Source organism: Eretmochelys imbricata, chromosome 2 (genome assembly GCF_965152235.1).
Source record: "Eretmochelys imbricata isolate rEreImb1 chromosome 2, rEreImb1.hap1, whole genome shotgun sequence".
NCBI classification, from domain to species: Eukaryota; Metazoa; Chordata; order Testudines; family Cheloniidae; genus Eretmochelys; species Eretmochelys imbricata.
The window spans coordinates 186,018,314-186,038,882 of NC_135573.1; the positions used below are offsets into that span (position 1 = coordinate 186,018,314).

Sequence of the window (20,569 nt, forward strand, 5' to 3'; positions counted from 1 at the left end):
GATTACATTTTGATGGAGCTTGATCACTTACCAACTTAGTCTTTTGCTTTATTCATTTAATTAAAATGTTTGTGGATGAAAATAGTGCTTATTAAGGAGGAGGACTAACACTTAGTGCTCAAGCCAGATGCTGCATATGGTTGCTCCAGACAACTCTGCTGGTGCACCTCAGTCCTGAACAGAGACCTTCAACTATGCTGACCTGTGTGATGGCTTGTAATGTGGACAAATTCCCTGCTGGAGGAGAGATCCCCGATGGTGAAAACATGCTCTTCTTCCCTTTGGAGGTCTCACTGGAGACATTATCACTGCTAGATTTTCAGGTGGCAGCTGTGGCACCTTTTTTTCAGGCCATAGTTGGTCGCAGGTCTGCCAATGTCTCCTCTGACCAAGACCGTGACACAGTCATCTGCATATTTGTGACCATCAGGCTACATTACTGCCATGCACTCTATCTGTTGCCTTTGAAAAGTACTCAGAAGTTTCGGTAGTAGAAAATATAGAGGCTTGCTGCCGTCTCTGCTCTGCCCTGGCTCCAGCTCATTTCTGATGGGAATTCAAGGTGTATATACAGTGCCTATCACATTAGAGACCAAATCTTTGATTGGGGTCTCTGTGTGTTACCTGAAACATAACTCAACATTTCTCATTGCAGGAACTGTGATCCTGTTGATTGATCTCATTGTCAGTTACTGAGTTAAAATCTCTGCTGCTGATGGCAGGATGTTGTCAGTCATATGGCCACATCTCTGGAAGTTATTCCCGCCAGCAGTCTGCTAGAGCCAAAGTTTCGTTAGATCCAGGTTTGGGTTATCTGTTTGCTAAAGCCAGAAGTGCTTGAGGAAGGTGATGGGCCTGGCATACAATATAGGATGGATCACCTGAAGGATTCCTGATTTAGTTTAGTCAGGGCCCATGTAATCTGGGATGAGGGAATTTGCTACCTAATGCCCCAATTGCTGTCGAATTGTGCAGCAGAATCTAAGATTTTATTTAAATAAAATGTTACTTACGATAACAAAGAAGCCCTTCCTGACATAAACTGTTGTAATCTGATGTACTGCTGTCTTCCTGGGTCTGCCGACATCCAAAAACAAATGCTCCGAGACTTGCGTTAACTCAGTGGAGTGTTAACTTCAAAACCTAATTATGAAAATGTAAATGTCAACATTGTTAATTATTTTGCTGCTTATCATTTTTTGCGGAATCATCTAGCAAATATGCTTATTCTACAAATCAGTCATGACCTAGGCTGCCTTTGATGCAAAACCCTACCTGCCCTCTGCCCAACTGCTACAACCTCCAGCTACTACCCCGATAAAGTCCACAATGCAGGAGTGCGTTGTAAGAACAAAAATCTACAGTGCACTGAAAATTTAAAGTCAGGGTAAAATAAACTGAGTTTAAAACAAAATCAAACAGTAAGGAATACTCTGCTGATTCTATTAGTCATTTTCATATTTCATTCAATAAAAGCCTTCCACTTTTTAAAAATGTACTTGAAAGTTCTGCATAATTTCCAGTCTGCAGCTCCAGTATGATATGAAAACCATGGTGATTTGCAGCAGAATTTAGGTCCAGGTTATTGCAAAGTATATAAAACCTTTCCTTTCCTAGCAGAGACTGGGAATTAATTTGTTGCTGATATGGAAGAGCGAGTTACATTGCTAGCTTTTTAAACTGGTATTTGTTATTTTATAAATTTGATTGATTTTATAAATTAAGTGTAAGGCATCCAGGTGCCTTTGTAATGGTTTCCGTTACCAGTTCCTATGGGATAGATTCTGACTCTGACTATACTCCCATATAAGGGATTAAGAACCCCTATTTACACTTCAAGAGCTGTACAGACTTTGGATCCAGGCATGTAGGAGTAAGGGGAGCCACTCACCTGGATCAGAAATATGTGGAAACTTAGCCCCACTTCTCTAATTACTGACCAAGGAAGCTAAACCAAGCTATGTGTAAGTGTGTGTGCACACGCTTGTATACAGGAGTAGTAATTTACTAGTGGTACAGGCCAGAAGCAAGGACCAGATCCTTGAAGGTGTTTAGATGCCCAGTTCCCATTGATTTCAATAGACATTAGGCACTTAAATATCTCTGAAGATCTAGGCCTAAGTTACTAGCTCCCAAGATCAAGGAGCTCAGTTAAAATTAAACTGAGATCATAAAAGAAAATAAGTTTAATTTTGCAGTTGATAGGTTTGTCACAATCCACAATATATTTGTGTATTTATTTAATACAACACTGTGACATGTGACACATTTTGTTGTTATGTATGTCTGTCTTTGGTGCTGCAGGGAAGTTGTTCACAGTTGAATCCAGAAACAGCTCTCAGGGTCTGGACCTAACCGCAGCTCAGAAATTGTGTGCTGACCTGGGCGCTCGCTTAGCCACTGCAGAGGAACTGAGACGGGCTGTAGTGGACTGTTCTTTTGCCGCATGCACCAGAGGTTGGCTGGCCGACAGTACCATTGGGTAAGGAGAATGGAAGCAGCAAAATCCACCCTAACCAGCATGAATGATTGCTCTCAAACAAGCCTTCCCACTTTGGGTAATATTATTACCGAGAAACACTGGGCACAAAGAAATGCTTATGTAACCAAGTCTCAGGTGTTTCATTCAGATAAGCTAACTATGCTGTTACCTTGCACAAAATCAGTCACGTACAGCTGATGCTGCAGAGATGTGAGTGTACATAGATCACCTAATACACAGTTCTAAAATATATTCATCTTCCTTTTAATCTTAGAAATACATTGTTTCAATCAAATTCCCTTTGGCCCACAAAATATCTTGTTTAAATCCAGAAAATATTGAGTAGCTAGCTGTCAATATCTTGGATGTTGTCATTCGCTATTATTTGTTGAATACCAACAGTGTACCAAGCTCTAAAGGAATGTAGGCCCAGATCCTCAATTTAACTCCCATTCTGAGAGTTAGGTTAGGTACCTAAATGCTTTAGAGGATATGAGCCTTACACTTTACAGGCCCAATCCTGCGGCCACTGAAGTCAATGGAAAAGCTTTCATTGACTTCAGTAGTGCAGGGTCGGGCACCCTGTGGACAAAATAAATAACAAACACAGGGTCTGATCCAAAGCCCATTGAAGTCAATGGGGGCCATGCAGCGTAAATTCATTAGTTATTATTAATTTTTATAGTGCCCAAAGGAGTGTTAGGTTCTTCACAAAAACAAATTGAAAGACATGTTCCCGTCATAGGGAACTTACACTTAGAGCTGACGTGATGAGTGCGGTTAACAAACCGGAGGGAATTGGATGAAAAAGGACATTGCTTCAGCTATATGATCACACAGTGACTCAGTTTAGGCATCTTGATGGTTTAGATAACTGTGATAATTGATGGACTTCTTGTGGGCACTGGGAAGAACTACACAATTTTTGATCAGTGGACCAAAATTTACAGGTGTAATTTACCTAGATGGTAAAATTGTTGGGGCAAGGGTGCCAAACTATTGGGCCTAACATAACGGGGACATTATCTCACTTGAGGTCTCTGAGTGTTCATGTTTAAATGGAGTCACTGTGTGATCATACTGCTGAAGCAATGTTCTTTCTCATCCTATCCCCTCCTGTTTGTTACCCTCACTGGTCACATGATATCTAAGTGTAAGTTCCCTATGACAGGACCATGTCTTTTTATTCATTTCTGTGAAGAACCGTAGTACACCTTTGGGCACTATGAAAATAACAAAACAAATAATAAATATTAAGAAGGGTGTATTAGGGAGAGACTCTCAGAAGAATGTTGAATGCATGGTGGATGAGGTCAGGGAGCTGGTCCCAGACATGGGAAAGCCATATGAAAAAAAAAGCACAAAGACAAAAATGGAAGAAGGGGAAAGACTGGATAGTTATGTCAGGAACAGGCAAGCTGATAAAAATAAAATAGAGTTCTCAACTGTCAAATAAGTTTCTTCAGGAAACAAGAGAGCAGTAAGTTAACACTTCAAAGCCTTTGAATTTCAAGGTGCTTTGCAAACATTCAGGAACCTTCCCAACACATTATGTGAGGTAAGGAAGTATAGTTACCCTCATTTTATAGTTAAGAAAACTGAGACATAGAGACTTATTTAATGGTACATATCTATGTAGTCATTAGCGACATGGGAACAGAGGCCAGGTTTTTTGGCTCCAAATCATGTGCGTTAAGCACAAAGTCATTCTTTCCTTCCCTCATATAGTAAACCATCTGGCCTTCATTTTCAGAGGTCCTGAGCACTCACAGTTCCCATGGACTTCAACAGGAGTTGTAGGTGCTCAGCACTTCTGAAAGCTAGACTTTGAGTGTTTACCATCTTCACAACAAGCGAAAAAGTGTATTTTCCTGTATGATGTATGGATTGGGACACTTTAAGTTAGGTTTGGTTTAATCTAGAGTGTTTTACTATAGTTATATTGTATACAAAAATAACTAAATTTGACACATGGGAACAGGGACCGATGTACCTGACTGAATAAAACAGGCTGGTGTACAGCCAAGGTCTGCATGGTGGAGGCTCCCTAACAATCCCTCCCTACCCCAAAAAAACCCTGATCCATCCTTCACTCACCCACACCCAACAACCTTCAAGTTCACACCCAGGCTCTTTCGCAGCAATTACTTCCCTCTCCCTCAGCTCCTCCATTACCCCTGTCTCCCCTAAGCCTTTGCACTGCTTCTGAGGGGTGCAGGAAATATATTTCTGTATTGTAGTTTAAATGAATTATTACTCAAAGTTCTGTATTAATATGCCTAGGTTGGAATCTATTTGTCAAAAAATATTTCCTGAATCTTTTTTGTTGTCTGTATTGTTACAGACATAGTTGCTGACAGGTATTTTGAAATAAATCACCAAAATGATTGAAACTGGCATAATTATATTGTGCTATTTTGACAAATGAAATATGCAGTATTTTAAAATATTGTGCACAGAATTTTTAATGTTTTGGTGCAGAATTCCCTCAGGAGAAGATATAGGTTAGTCTTATCCCTATTTTACAGATGCAGAAACTGAAGCACAGCAACATCAACATGATAATCCCACTTAAGAAAATGGAAGAGTGCAAAATTCTGTCCTCCTGGACAGAAACATAGCCACATTTATTTTTGCATGTGGCACATATCAGTAGATACAATACTATGGCCAGTGGTGCATTATAACAACATAGGAAAGAAACAGTGACTTGCTCAAAGTCACACAGCAATTCCATAGCAAAGCCAGGAACAGAATCCAGGTCATCTGATTCCTAGTTTTGAGAGTTAACCACAAGAACATCTTTCCAACTTGTGAACTCTGCCTTCAGCTGGTTTCTCACCTCTTTAACCTTGCTCTACTCTACTGCTTCCTTCAATTTGTATTTGCAAAGTTCTCTTGAATAAAGTACATTAGCCCATTTACTGTCAGTGTCTAGTGTTGACAAAGTTATGTTTTTCCACAGAATACTGTCCCCTTAAAAGTTCTTAAACTTTAGGGAATTATTAGCTTTGGTGACTGTTATTAGTTATTTTAGATAGCATTGGGCTATATGCATTTTTAATGATAAAATACAGTTTCCAATTTTTTTTTCCAAAGGATAGAAAATTTTACTATAAATGAAAAAAACTTCAAATGAAAGTAATTATTTCCGGCACTCTTTTTTGTCCAAATGAAAGTATTTAAAATTAATTTTAAAGTACTTTTGAAATTAAAAAAAAAAATCCAGTTTAAAAAAAAAGGAATAAGATAGGTTCCGTCACTCAAACTTTCTCTTTTTTTCTCTTACCAACCCAGTCCCTGAAATAGGTTGCAGGCCTGAAAGCCAAGAAAACTATTTTCATCCCTACAATGTACATGGCAGGATTATTAAACGGGTCCTTTTATACAACTTTTCAGTAGTATTAAATGAGGAAGTGGGGTACGTGGGGTGCGTGAGACAAGAAGTGTCCCCATTCTTCCCTCTAAGCACTGTCAGCATTTTAAAGGTGCAAGAAGACAAAAATATTTTCTATTTTCTGAGCCACAATAGGCTGACGGGCTGATCTCAACTGCTCATTGAAGACAATGGTGCTATGACAATTTACACCAGTTGGGGATTTGCCCTGAGTACGTGATTATGAAGAATGCTAAACTATTCATAATTAACAGCAGTTTGCTGCAGCACATCAGAATGCAATAGCTCTGTAGGACTGAATACCAGCAGCTCCCATTAAAATTACTAGGAACTGCTGGATCCTCAGCACTTTTGAAAAATTAGGCCACCTGTTTAGATGTTTAAATAATTTAGGCACCAAACCTTGGTCTCACTATGTAAAATATTAAGAAGAATACAAAGAACCCCCAAAACAACAAAAGCATGTCTTGAAGCATATGGAATACATGTAACTCTTATTTTATGAGGGAAAATAGGACACTAGGGTCATATGGCAAACCCTGATAGAAAAGTACAATTAAGATGTGTTTCTTAAGAATTAGAGAAAAGAAAACAAAAAATGCAAGTCCCAATGAAGTAAATGGTCGCTCTTAAAACCATTACTCTGCTTTATACCTGAGGAGGGCTCTTTTTTGGTGAGGACTCCCACTGTGTTAGACACTGTATAAAGACATAGTAAAAGACTGCCCCTACCTCAAAGAGCTGATAAGAAAGGGGAAAGAGAGACCCAGAGAGGTTAAGTAACTTGTCCAAGCTCACCCAGCTAGTGAGTGGCAGAGCCAGGAACAGAACCGAGGTCTTCTGCATAGGGCTAGGTGGAGTGGAAAGGATCTCATTCTCTTCAAGAAAACAATGAAAATTAGGGAAGGAGATGACAGCTCTGGTGGGGATGAAAGGCAGCTGTGGAGAGGGGCTGGGAATGAGTATATTTGCCCTGAGAACTTCAGTACAGAACACCGAGAATGATTGTAGGGTTTTCACTATAAAGAATAGCTATTTTATTATATACTGTATGTGAGCCCCACCATGCTTGATCATCAGAGATTTGAGGAAGACAGAATAATCTGTGGGATGTTCATTTTCCAACTTTCAGAAACCTAAAAATAAACACAAAAAAGAGGCTGGAATGAAAACCTAAAGAACATACTGTACCGTGCTGGAGGGCTTCACACAGGGCTTTCAGATTGAATGTTTAAATCCAAAAAGTAGTTGCAAAAGATCATCATGCCTTCAGAAAGCATTGCACCTCTTTCTTCCTTTCATTCACTGGCAGCTCACTTACTGCTTTTATTGGGTCATTAATCTGACGGGCAAATATGTCACAAGAGTGTCATTTTGTTGCAAATAGCTATTAGCACTTATTCCAAGATGACAAATGAGAATTACAGCAGGGAGGCTGGAAAACTTAACACCACTTCACTTCCTAAAATATAAAAATGTATACTACCTTATTTCCAGAAGGTGCTAAATATTTTAGAATTCATTTTAGAAATGTTTGTGAGCTTTTCCTTTGAACCCACCAAACACCACTCTAAATCTTCACATGTGAAAAACGGATTTTCAAAAATTAAACTGACAGTAACCTGAAAAGCATCGGCTTGATCTCTCTTAAAACCAAAGTCCTCTATTTATCCACACAACAGGTAAAAGGCAATGGCAGTGCAAGCTCCCCAATGCTGCCCTGCTGATGTGCCCCAGTCCTAAAAAGAGCCAATTTTGGGAGTGAGAGGGTTTCTGTGAGCTTTGAATCCTTGATACATATCTGCTGAAATTACCAATTTCAATTGTGGACATCTATTTACTCGGAACTGAACTGTGACCACCCATTAAGATTGCAGCATTGCTATCAGATGGCAACAACTTTTGGTCACTACCAACCTGGGCTAAATTTGAAATAGTGATCTGGAGATGAAAGGATCCACATAATATTGCTTGATGTAATGTTCTGGTATGTGTGTGTGTGTGGTAGAAGGAGAGAAGGATGTGTCACGAAACCAATGACTTTTTTATTTAAAATGAAATCAGTCATTCAGACTGTTTCTTTTCTGCTCTGGCTGCCAATATCTAATCTAAGTATTTCCCAAAGGAGCACTAGGCACCAAATAAATATGTAAAAATATTTTCTTTCCAAAAATAGGACCTAGACTTTTCACTCTGCCCTCACATCATGTTCATTGTTGTTGTCTAGAAGGCTAAACCATTTTATATAGCTCCACTACTGGAAGGCTTGACTATACAGAAGGGTCTTAAAAGTAGTAAGGTTTGGGATCGTCCAGATCTTTGTTGGCAGGGAACACTGCAGCTCGGGCTCCCCCCAGAGAACACCCTGCCTCCAGCATTTGAATTTCATCTCTGGGACTCCCAGCTGCAGTACCTTTCGTGATCAGAGTTATCCCGTGTCACAGAATCAGTGCTGATCTCTGAGACAGATCAGACCTAGACCCACCAGAGATTTAAAGATTAGGACAATACCTTGAATAGAATATTGAACTGGCAGTTAAGAGGGCAGAATGTGTGAAGCAGAAGATCCTCCCGAGGCAGGATTTTACAAAGTTGGTCAGCAATAGACTGAGGTGTTCCCTACTGGCTTTCACTATCAAGAAGGACATGGCTCTTTTTGACCATGATGGCACAGTTTGTCAGGAAATTCACATCACCCAGGTGCCCTGCTCCCACACCCCACCACCAGGGAATTCAGTCTTTTTTTTTTAATCCGAGGTGAAGGGATCATGGTTGTTGACACTTCTCTCTGGTTGAATTTCTCAACTTGGAGTGGTCTGTGGGAGAAACAGGACAGTCAATGTGGTGCTCCTCGTCTGATAGATCAAGGAGTGTCCTGTCAGAAGTTTGGACAGGACCCGCCATCACAATTTCTGAGGTCAGGGTCATATCAGCAGATGGTACATGCTGCATCCTCTGACTAGCAAATGAGGATGCCTCCATTCAGATATCCTCACTCTGTCCCCATCTTGGATGTCAAAAAATGTATTTCTCAATATAAGAGTGAGAGCATAACAGGAATAACTGGCAAATAGGTAGTACTCCATCTGATCACCTGCATTTCAACATCATCAAAACTATTCATGGCATCCTACATACTGAAGTCCTCCTCTTGCAACAAGCTCATGCCTGTTCATGTTAGGGTATATGTACACTGCAATTAAAAACCGATGGCTGGCCCATGCCAGCTGACTCAGGTTCGCGGGACTCGGGCAAAGCGGCTATTTAATTATGGAGTAGACCATCAGGCTCAGGCTGGAGCCTGGGCTCTAGGACCCTGCAAGATGGGAGGGTCCCAGAGCTAGGGCTGCAGCCCAAGCCCGAACATCTACACTGCAATTAAACAGCCCCTTAGCTCGAGTCCTGCAAGCCCCTGTCAGATGGAATGGGCCAGCTGTGGCTTTTTAATTGCAGTGTAGACATACTCTTAGTGTCTCAGACCTACCCATTGCTAAACCCTAGCCTCCTCCAGTAAAAGCTGCAAGATTAAATGGGCATTATTTGGCTACACATAATCTTGTTTCAGGGTTAAACCCACTTCCACATGCTTCCTTCTACAGTCATTGATATTACAATACTGTTTCTTGTATATTGCATAAAACTTAAAAGATTAGATTTCTTTAAATATATAATAAAACAAAGATGAAGTATAATTATACTGCAATATAACATTAAAATAATCATTATTACGTTAATCAAACATTCTTAACTATTCCCAGACAAAAAGCTAAGGCAAGACAGAATGAAGCTTGAGGGTAGTTTGAAGGTAAAAAGATCACCACAGGAAGTTTTCAATTATCCTAAAAGCAAGCATTACTAACCCAGTGAATTCAAAGGTAAGGTTAAACTATCAAAGATTCCAAACATGTTAAAGTATGGAAATACAAAATTAAGATCCTCAAACAATTCTGATTCTCCCCTATAGAGATACTATGAAGGGAAAATATGGTGAAAAAAATCTGTACTATCTTTAAAAATAAGTTATGTCTAATTTGAGGCCACAAACACTAAAATGTCTTAATCATAATTGTATGATTATTGAATGGCATCAAAACTTACTAGCATTGCTCTTGGGACATTATTTCCACCGGGTTGATCATTTGATACTTTTATGATATACACTACAACACAACCACAATAAAGTTAACACTTAACAAGTAAAAGAGGAGTAGAAAATACATATGTGCAATTTAGCTGAGTTAATACAGCAGAAGCAGCCTTAACTTTTCAATTTCTTGACTTGGGCGTGCTTGATTTCTCAAGCTTAACAATGAAGTATTTTTATATTTAGTTATCTTGTTTCCTTAAAGGAAAAATGAAAAAAGAAATCTGGAGCTATTTGGCATGGGGAGATTACAAGCTGCACTTGATTCACTTCAACATTCCTTGAATAGGGCAAGAACTATAGTTAGCAGCACTGCCACTAAAAAGTCTTCATCTCATATGCATGTCTCAGCTAAACTCTCAGTTTAAGGGCACCACTAAAGCTGAAGAGCTGATTGGCAGAACCAACATTTTAAAAGCTCCATGACAAACCTTAAATAAAAATTCTAATGCCTACGTGTGAAACCGGCATCTCTAAATGCTCGTAACTGTAAAACCACGGAACCATTTTTTGTCTTCAAATTTGGCTTGATTTTTTTTACTTTAATTGAGATGTACAAGACAACCACAGAGTGAACCTTCTACTTGAAACTATTTTGTTATTTATATAAGTGAGTTAATTGTAACATATAGGAAAAATATATTTTTCACATTCGGGTAACTAAGGAACAATTAAAACAACTTTCCTTTGCAACCCAAAAAAGAATTTGTTTGAGAGAGTCATGACCAACGGAAGAAAGTGGAATGTACATATGGAATCTGGATTTAATTCAATATGTTATTAGTGCCCTCCAGTGATGAGCTGCCAAAATCTGAAGAACCGGTTCCTTCAGTTGCTCTGGGTCTTCGGCGGCACTTCAGCAGCATGTTCTTTGCTTTCTCTGGGTCTTTGGCAGCACTGAAGCACCCACTGCCAAAGTGCCGCCGAAGACCCAGAGCGTGGCCGGGTGAGTAAAAATTAAAAAGGGATTCTCAGCCAGGGAAGCCTCCCCGGCCGGGAGCTCAGGCGGGCTGGACAGGACGGTTCTGTGGGCCAGATGTAACCTGCGGGCTGGAGTTTGCCCACCCTTTAACAACCGGTTCTAAACCGGCTTCAAAATTTAACAACCGGTTCGTGCAAACTGGTGCGAACCGGCTCCAGCTCACCACTGGCGCCCTCTATATAATAATTGTATGGATGTTTTTTTCCCCTAATGATGATTGGAGGAACAGTTTTTCTGTATTCATGGTATTGTAAGAGGTTTTCAGAAATAGCTGACATCCAGGTCAGATGTTTACCAAAACACATAATTATTACGGCTGATCAGTATTCTCACTCATTCTGTTCCTTTTATGTATATCTAAGTGTTACACAGACCTCTGCAGAGAGAAGAAAAATTGTACCTACTTGTGAAATAACTGGGTACAATCACACAACAGACTGAACTAAGAAACAGACTAAAGGACATGCTAAAAAGATGTAGAATTCCACATACATCTGGGCTCAAATCAGAACTGAAATCATCCACTCAAATTCAAATCCCACAGGGTATGTCTACACTGCAATAAAACACCTGTGGCTGGCCTCAGTGAGCTGACTCGGGCTCATGGGGCTCAGGCTGAGGGGCTATAATATTGCAGTGTAGACTTTCAGGCTTGGGTTGGATGCTGGCCTCTGGGACCCACCCCCCCTCACGAGGTCTCAGAACCTGGGCTCCAGTATGAACCCAGATGTCTACGCTGCAATTTTATAGCCCCCCAGCCCGAGCCCTGCAAGCTGGAGTCAGCTGACCCGGGCCAGCTATGGGTTTTATTGCAGTGTAGACATATGCAGAGTGACCCCCCTCTTCCATTCTATTCCGTATTCAGAGTGTGGCATGCATTCGATGAAGTGAGCTGTAGCTCACGAAAGCTTATGCTGAAATAAGTTAGTCTCTCAGGTGCCACAAGTACTCCTTTTCTTTTTGTGGATACAGACTAACACGGCTGCTACGCTGAAACCTCTTAACCATTGTGACTCTTAAGCAGCAATAGTTCTAGGACTGGGAACGGTAAATAAAAAACATACTGTGTTTCAAGTTTTACCATCTCCTATGAAAGTGCTGGAGCTATTCCAAAAAAGTGGCAAACAATTAATGGGAAAAGTATATGATTTTCACACTTTCTGGCTCTGATTTCAGCAAAGCTTTGCTGTTTTTGCACAAACCCTTTAAAATAAATTCATATATTTTAGTCCCAAAGGGAAAAGTTTAACAAAGGTACAAGCATCTGAAAATGACCCTTTAGAATTGAGATACATGTACAGCTTTTGTTAACAGCTCTGCTACATGCTTCACCAATAACTGTTTCTATAGCAGTTGGCACTTTACAGACATGTAGAAAGACATATACCCATCTGTGACAGGCGTCGGTCGGTCCTCCGAGCCCCTAGTGGCGATGGAGAGCAATGGTCTCCGTGGCAGGCCTCGGCCCCACCTCCCGGGCATTGGGGAATTAGCGGGAAGGTGTGCCGGCCGGAGTCAGTAGCACGCCCCTTCGGCAGGGGCGCGCCGGCAAGAGTCAGTAGCGCACCCCTCCGGCAGGGGAACGCCGGGGTAGGGGAACGCAGGCCCACCCAACTCCACTGCGTTCCAGCCCAGGGCCCTGACAGTGGCGGGAGGCGAAGGTCCCGCCGCTGGGTCAGCGGGGCAATCCGCACCCGCTGACCAAACACACCCACCCCACGGTGTAGTTGGGTCACTGGGCTACTTCCTACCCGGTCTCTCTCAGGCGGGTCGCTCCGGTCCCTCCATCTCCTCCGGGTATTCCGCTGCGGGCAGCTCCGGATCATCCATCTCCTCCGGGTAATCCGCTTCGGGCAGCTCCGGTTCCTCCGGGTATTCCGTTGCGGGCCACCCCCACTCCCCCTCAGTATCAGACTCACGCTGGCCCGGGCTGCAGTCAGGCCCCTCCAGGTCCTCTGGGTATTCAGCGGCCGGCAGCCCTGGTTGCCACAGGCCTTCCCCCCGGTCAGGCTCCTCCTTGCCCAGGGCTTCGCCTGGGTCAGCAGCAGGATCGCGAGGGAGGAGCCAGCAGCCTGTGTCGGTCTCCCTCTCTGGTGCTCTCCTCATTGGGCAGAGGGCCCCGCCCTTTGTACTTCCTGTCCCACTCTTCCCCTTCCGGGGATTGGCGGAAGCTTAGCCTGGCCCCGCCTGCTCAGACTCAGAGGGTGGCTCTTTACCCTCTGGTTCGGAGGGGAGCCACCCTGGCTCCCTACACCATCCCAAAGAATTTACAGAAAAGGCCCTGATTTTGCTACTCTCACACAAGTAGGCCTATTGACTTCAAACAGTCAAGTAAGGCTTTATAGGCCAGCTGGATCCTTAAACCCAATGATATAAGGTGCTGAGCCCTCTCATTTGAAGGGCTCAGTGGGGGTTGAGTGCAGTCAACACCTCACAGGAAATGCTCAGCACCTTGCAGGATTGGGCTCTAGGCAGGAAGCATACAGACAGAGAATGTGGAGTTGGAAGAATCAAATAGGCTTTTGTTATTTCCCTATTTACATGAGACAGGATTTCTTCATTCCCAGAGAAATTGTATCTGGATGTTTTCAATTTTAATCAAAACAAATTCATAATTCTAATTTTATAATATACAGTACCAAGTTAAACTCTTAAGTGCAGTGTCACTTAAAATCTTGTTTGAAGCAGGAATGAATTAATCTACAGGAAGAGCATTTCATTTTTTAAATGTAATGAAGGAACATGGTTTAGCTATAAATCCAACAGTTTGGATCTTTTTGTAAGGGATTCAAAAGGTCAAACACACTGGAGTCTTACTTTGTGTATAATGGTAAAAATTACTTACTTCATAGCCTTTTTATTAAGTCTTATTTCTATCAACAGTAACTAATAAATGCTATTCTAAGGATTAACAAGTCAATGTACTATATTAGATTTCCATCACCTATATCCTTGCAATAGCAAACCACACAGGAACTTTATATGGCATCTGAAAAAAATTAAAAAGCACTTTGTTTTTTAAACACACAATCCTACATATGATTCACAGTATCCTATTTTGGACATGATAGCAAAATTCCAAGGATCCGTCAGCCAAAGAGAAATTTTTAGTCTATCCCAGAAATAGCACACTGACTAGTAGTGCTTTGGGCTGCAGTAGTGGATAATAGCTAGAACAGAGGATTAAAAGTCAGAAAATGCAGGCTCAAATTTTCAGAACTGGATGCCTAAGATCAGGCATTGAGTCCTTACTTAGGCACACACAGAGTACGCCTACACTGGAGATGTAAGGTGTAATTTCCAGCTGGAGCAGACATATCCGTGCTAACCAGAGTGGTGCAAGTGGCACTAATCACGTGAATATATATCTAGGGTCTTGGATGAGACTGTATTCCGGGCAGTGCCCATCCTGCCACTTGCACCACCACACCTACCTTCTGTTTTTAGTGCTCTAGCTTGATCAGAGCAAGCGCAGGTATGTCTCCTTGAGCTGGAAATTACACCTTCCAGCTCCAGTGCTGTCATATCCAAAGGGACATGGATTGATTTTCAGAGATCAGGAGTGACCAAAATTCCCACTAAATTTACTGTGGGGCAAATTTTCACTCTCTAATTCTGAGTGCCTCAGATTTTGGGCACTAAACTTTAGACACATGGATCCAGACTTTTAAAGATATTTAGACGTTTCGCTGCTCAGCATTGCAAAGCCTAAGTGATTTAGGCAGTTAAATCTAATTTTCGTCCCATTGACTTTCAGTGAGACTCTGTTTGCATATAAAATGATGCAAACAAATTGTTACAGTTGAAAGGAGCAAACAGCTAGGCACAGACGTTGCAAGACTAATTTATTACCATGAGTAATTCCATTTATTTCAATAGTAAAGTTAAGCATGGGCATAAGTCTTGGCAGGACCATGTCCTTATGCAGTAGGAGGGAAAATCTAAAGATTTCCTTCCTACTCACACATGCATGTGTGAATGCACATGCACACGCACACATATGAATGCTTTTTATGTAAAATGAGCCCATTAAGTGCAGTATTGTTTCTCCAGGAGGAAAAAATGCATCAGAAGGGTGGGATGTGGGGTGTGTGTGAGGGGGACTTTCTGATGAGGTTTTCCAAGTTTTCATTTTTTTGAACTTCTGTATGATGAAATATTTACATGAACATAACTTGTATTTTGTTTATGGTGCCAGAAATTAGATTCTGATATCAACTCGTAAATGACATTTTTAACTATTCTAGAAAGTTAAAAGGAAGTAATGAGACCATCAATTTTTGTGATGTAGTATATTTGAATAGTTCATTAATATTGTTTTAAGTTTGTAAGCCTTCAAAACAATTTTTAAGAATAACAATATTTTGAACACGTAAAAACATATACACATATAAGTATGATAGGAAGACTTATCAGTCTCCCCTCAGGCTTCCTTTCTCAAGAATAAATATAACCAGTTTTCTTTTTAACCTATCCTCATAGGCCAGGTTTTCTAAACCTTTTAGCATTTTTATTGCTCTCCTCTGGTCTTTCTCTAATTTATCCACATCTTTCTTCAAGTGTTGTGCCTAAAACTGGACACAATACCGCAGCTGAGGTCTCACCAGTGCCAAGTAGAGTGGTACAATTGCATAGGCCCTGCATCTTTGGGATGGAGCATACTCAGTGAAGATGGAGTCTTTGGAGAACTTAGCTGCCAAAGTCTAACAAGTCTCTGCTAAGCATATGGGAAAAGATTTTTCAAAGGCTTTCAACTTGGCCAAATTCAAGCAGATTTTCAAAAGAACGGCAAAAAACAGAAAACAAAACCGACACCTGCCATCTAGTGTATCCCTGCAAAAATGTCATGTCCCTTCTCTAAAGCATGAAGGTGCTACAGTTTCTCAATGATTTTTTTTTAGCTTGGGCAAAACAGTGTATTTTTCCCTAATCTAATCCTTGGAAATGTCTGAACCAATTTTTGCTGAAATTTTCCAAAAAAATTCAGCCTAAGGTAGACACCAGCATGGGAAGTTTCAGCCTGAACAGGTAAAGTTAATCAAAATTATAAGCAACTCAAAATAGGATCTTATAATGGTAAGTGTTGGGTAGCCATAAGTATAGGCAGTGCTAACAGCTTCATCTATAATATACTACTGATTGCTCCTCTTAGTTCTGTAGAGACACCATATCTAAGAGGGAGAGAGATGGATTCTATGCCCTTTTTTGTTCAACATCAACAGAATTGTATACTTAGTTCGAATTTGTCACTTTTGTTAAAACTCATTTAAGGCAATAGGATGGAATAGGTGTTACTGAGGGCCTAACTGGAAGATGGTGGGATTGCATAAGTGCCAATGAGGACATAATTTGTTCTACAGAACCTTAATTGTTGGTGAGGAAGATGTATAAGGAAAAAAAGAGATTAGCTTGACTACAGGGTCTCGAGCTGAGTTTTCAAGGCTTGCAGGTAGGAAAAAACAAAACACATATTCTGCTTGTAAATGGAGCATATTTGATCTGAAATCACGGACACTAAAAATGTGGGTGTCAGTTTTCAAGAGTCACTTTTCACAGTTGAAGTGCACTTTGTACCATTTTTGTGCCTATCCACTCACCCAGTAAAGGCCCCTAAGCACGTCTTGTATCAGTCTTAGAAAGGTTTATATTGTTTACCAGATTCACAGCTGCAGTACAATAACAACTACTTGTCTTTACTTTTAAGACCCTCCTTTGACTATTCACCCTATCTATCATTTTTCATATTCTATCAGATGTATATTCCCATCTCCACTGTCAGTGATGCCAGACTTTATTGCCTAATTGTCTAATTTTCCACTAAGCACCTTCATGCTCTTCTGTCCCCCATTACACTTAGAAAGAGCACCCTGTAAAAATCTGCAAAACCACCACGTTGCTTCCTTCAAATTGCTTCCTAAAACTCACCTCCGCTTCAACACCTACAAAAAACTCAACAATGGTTAGCTGGTGTGCTCTGACTGCTGCTTATCACGTTGATCATAATTGTCTCATTGTTACCTTTTATTCCTCTATTTGTTTGCTTTCTCCCCGTACTGTAGGATAATCCAATAGTTAAAGCATTGCTCTAGGACTCAGGAGATGTGGATTTAATTTTCTACTCTGCCACAGACTTCTTGTGTGACCTTGGGCAAGTCACTTAGCCTCTCTGTGCTTCAGTTCCTCTTCTATAAAATGGGGATAATGGCACTGCCCTACCTCACAAGGGAGTTGTGAGGTGGTCAGATACTACAGTGAGGAAGGCCAGATCTACTTACGATAGATTTTGACCATCAGCTTTTCGGGGCAGAGATCACATTTTTGTTATGGAGCTGATGCCTTTAGACATTAGAGATTAATTAATCCTCACAACACTTCTGGGATATAGGTAGGTGAGTAAATATTATTGCCATTCTATAGGTGTAGTAACTAAGGTACATATATGCTGCAGCTGGAGGTGTAATCTCCAGTTTGGGTATACAAAAACACACTAGCTATAATCCAGGTAGTGCATTAAAAACAGCAGCTTAGCCAAGGCTGCACAGCTGGTGGCATGGGGCAACCTTGTGAGTATACACAAAGGATCTTGGAGGAGATTATACTTGGGCAGCTAGCCCATGCTGCTGCTTGCGCCGCTGTGACTACATTGCTATTGATAGCATGCTGGCTTGATCAAAGCTAGTGCATATACATCCACTTGAGCTGAAAACTGCACAGTGTAGATATACCCTGAGACAGAAAATTGAAGTGACTTGCCTACAATGTTGCAAATCAGTGGCAAACAGGGATTAACTGAACAAACATGATAAAATCCTAAAGGTATTATTTTAATAAATTATTTTGAATTATTGGTGATAATAGGAAATCCTGGAATCTTTACCTAATTTGTACTCAGACAAAACTCCTATTAAAGCCTATTAAACTCCCACTTTAATAGGAGTTTACTTGAGTAAAGAACTAAAAAAGACAGAAGGCCAAATTCTGCTCTGATTTAAACTGTTTTCAATCTGGAGCACACTGTGGAAGCCAACATTGTTGCTGTGGATTTACACTGTTGTAAGTGAAGCAAAATATGGTCCTTAGGCAGGACTTGGGATTTGTCCCAATGTTTAGACATACTGTGCACAAACTGAAATGTGCTATCACTCTTTCAAATGCCAGTCCTAAACTTTTAGTGCTTCCTGTGGCCTTGAATTAATATATGACCCGGCATTTTAAAAAATTACTTGTCTCTCTTATCTATTCTTTCCCAGAATGGCCTTTTCCACATTAGTACCCCAGTGCAAGCCCCTCAGAAGTTCAGTCCTGACAATATAAAGACGGATGCAATGCTGTTCCCTGACTGAAGTGATATAAGGCCAACCAATTTCACCTATATGTGCAGTACACTTCCTGAAGAACTTCTGATTTTTTTCTCCTTCTTCTCTATTTTAGGACAATGGTGTGCAGTAAGACAGGCAGCAACCAGCAGAGTGTGAAAGCTATCGATGTTAACATTGAAAATGATCCCTCTCCAGGTGGCAGATACAATGCACTTTGTGTGAAAGATCAAGGTCAGCACTAATATGTCATTGAAACAATGTACTGTCACCAGTAAAAAGGACTTTTTTCTTAAATTTTCCTACTAGTGGGAGCAATGATGGGAAATTTTACAAAATAAAGCCTTACAGTGTGTCTCCATTAAGTGAGGAATCTGTTGCAAGGACATGAGTTGCATGACATGATGGTCAAACTTATTCTTGCAGGAATTTAGCAGGTTCACACAGCAACAAAGCTTCTGACAGAACCATTTTGGTGTTCACATAACACATCTTACAACCTGAGCTGGGCTAGTTCTTTCTGTCCAAAACTTTTTTCTGCCAAAAAAATTCAGATTCAGCAACACAAACACTTCGCAAAGTAGTTTGCTAAATTGTTCATGTCAAAAAACAAACAAAATCTCAAGAATCTGAACATTTATTTACATTTGCAAAATTAAATGTTTTGATTTTTTGGTTCCTTTAGAAATTGCCTTCCAACTTATTTTTAAAACACTCAAAATTGAAATTACACTTTTCTTTTCAGTATGAACAAAATACCTCCCCCACTTTTTTCTTCTTACTTTTTGATTTACTGAAAATTTCAAAACATTTTTTCTGTTTGACCCAAAATGATTTCCCCCCCCACATTTTTTTGGAATTACCCATGAACAAGGGCTGGCTCCAGGCACCAGCATTCCAAGCAGGTGCTTGGGGCGGTAGTGCAGCAATTCGGCGGCAGCTTCTCCTCTTTGCTGGCTGTGGTGGCAAATCGGTGGCAACTTCTTCCTTTTGCCATCCGCGGCGGCAGTTTTTTTCAGTGCTTGGGGCGGCAAAAACTGTAGAGCCGGCCCTGCCATGAACCAAAACAAATAATTATTCACACAGCTCTGCTTACAAGCATGGTTGTACCAATACGTTCTGGGATTCCTGAAGCACTAGTAGTGCTCAGCTGTGTTGTTGGCAGCAGAGGTTTTTGGATAATTTCCCAACACAAAACATTGCATTGTTGGTTGGAGTTAGTCTAGGAAGAAACCATCCAATACTACACAGCTAAAGACCTCATCTCAGGTATAGCAACAAACCAGTACAACTAATATTTGTGAAACACTTATGATGGCTATTATGTGTTGGCATGAGGTGCTGCACGCATGTTATGATTACAAGGTATGCCAGTCAGTTGGTATAGACCAGGCCTGCTTTGGGGACTCTGGATGTCATGGTTCATGCTGAATGTGAAACTAAAGTACTGTGCTAGAGGTTAACCTCAGTTGTAGATACTCAGATCCCAGGGCCCACCAGTAAAGATGTATTATGAGAAAAAATATTTTTATTGATAGTAAACTTATCATACTTTTAAAAACCAGTTTCCAGAATGGAAATTCAGTCTAATTCAGCAGTACACGGAACTGGATAAACTCAGGAATTCAAATTCTGTGCAGTTGGGAGTCACACTGGCCCTTACAGCTACTGGAAGACTTTGGAAGCTAGGGAGTCAATATTCTGAACTCAGCATGTGGAATTAAATCTAAAATCTGTGTTCCTCATTCAGACAAAAAACTGAGGGACAAATTGTGCTCTCAGATACACCCTGTACATCCAAACTAACTCCATGGATATTAGTGGATTTTCTCTACACATATGCTTGTGTAACAGAATAATTTGGACCAGAGAATTCTTATGTAAAATATAGACTGTACAGTTGAGATGACGGAATAGTGGGGATGACCCGTTAAGCCCACAATGAGGTTTTGTGTGCCACTTCAAAGAAGGACAGAGCTAGGCAGATGGCATTGACTGACACAGTACTTGAAAAACAGTAAACTCACACAGCACTTAGGGTGTTTTAACAAATCTTTAGTAGGGCTATTGATTAATCGCAGTTAACTCACACAATTAACTCAAAAAAATTAATTGCGATTAATCGCACAGTTAAACAATAGAATACCAATTGAAATTTATTAAATATTTTGGATGTTTTTCTACATTTTCAAATATATTGATTTCTATTACAACACAGAATGCAAAGTGTACAGTGCTCACTTTATAT

The 20,569-nt window shown here is 40.7% G+C and overlaps 1 protein-coding gene across 1 annotated transcript in view; it reads left to right on the top strand.

Annotated features, from left to right (window-relative positions):
• SUSD5 (sushi domain containing 5) overlaps positions 1-20,569 on the top strand; it is a 76,417-nt gene that overhangs the window by 13,115 nt on the left and 42,733 nt on the right. Inside the window, exons 2-3 of the mRNA XM_077809266.1 lie at positions 2,305-2,482; positions 18,437-18,555. Of these exons, the coding sequence (XP_077665392.1) occupies positions 2,305-2,482; positions 18,437-18,555 (297 nt within the window). The remainder of the gene's footprint in view (positions 1-2,304; positions 2,483-18,436; positions 18,556-20,569) is intronic.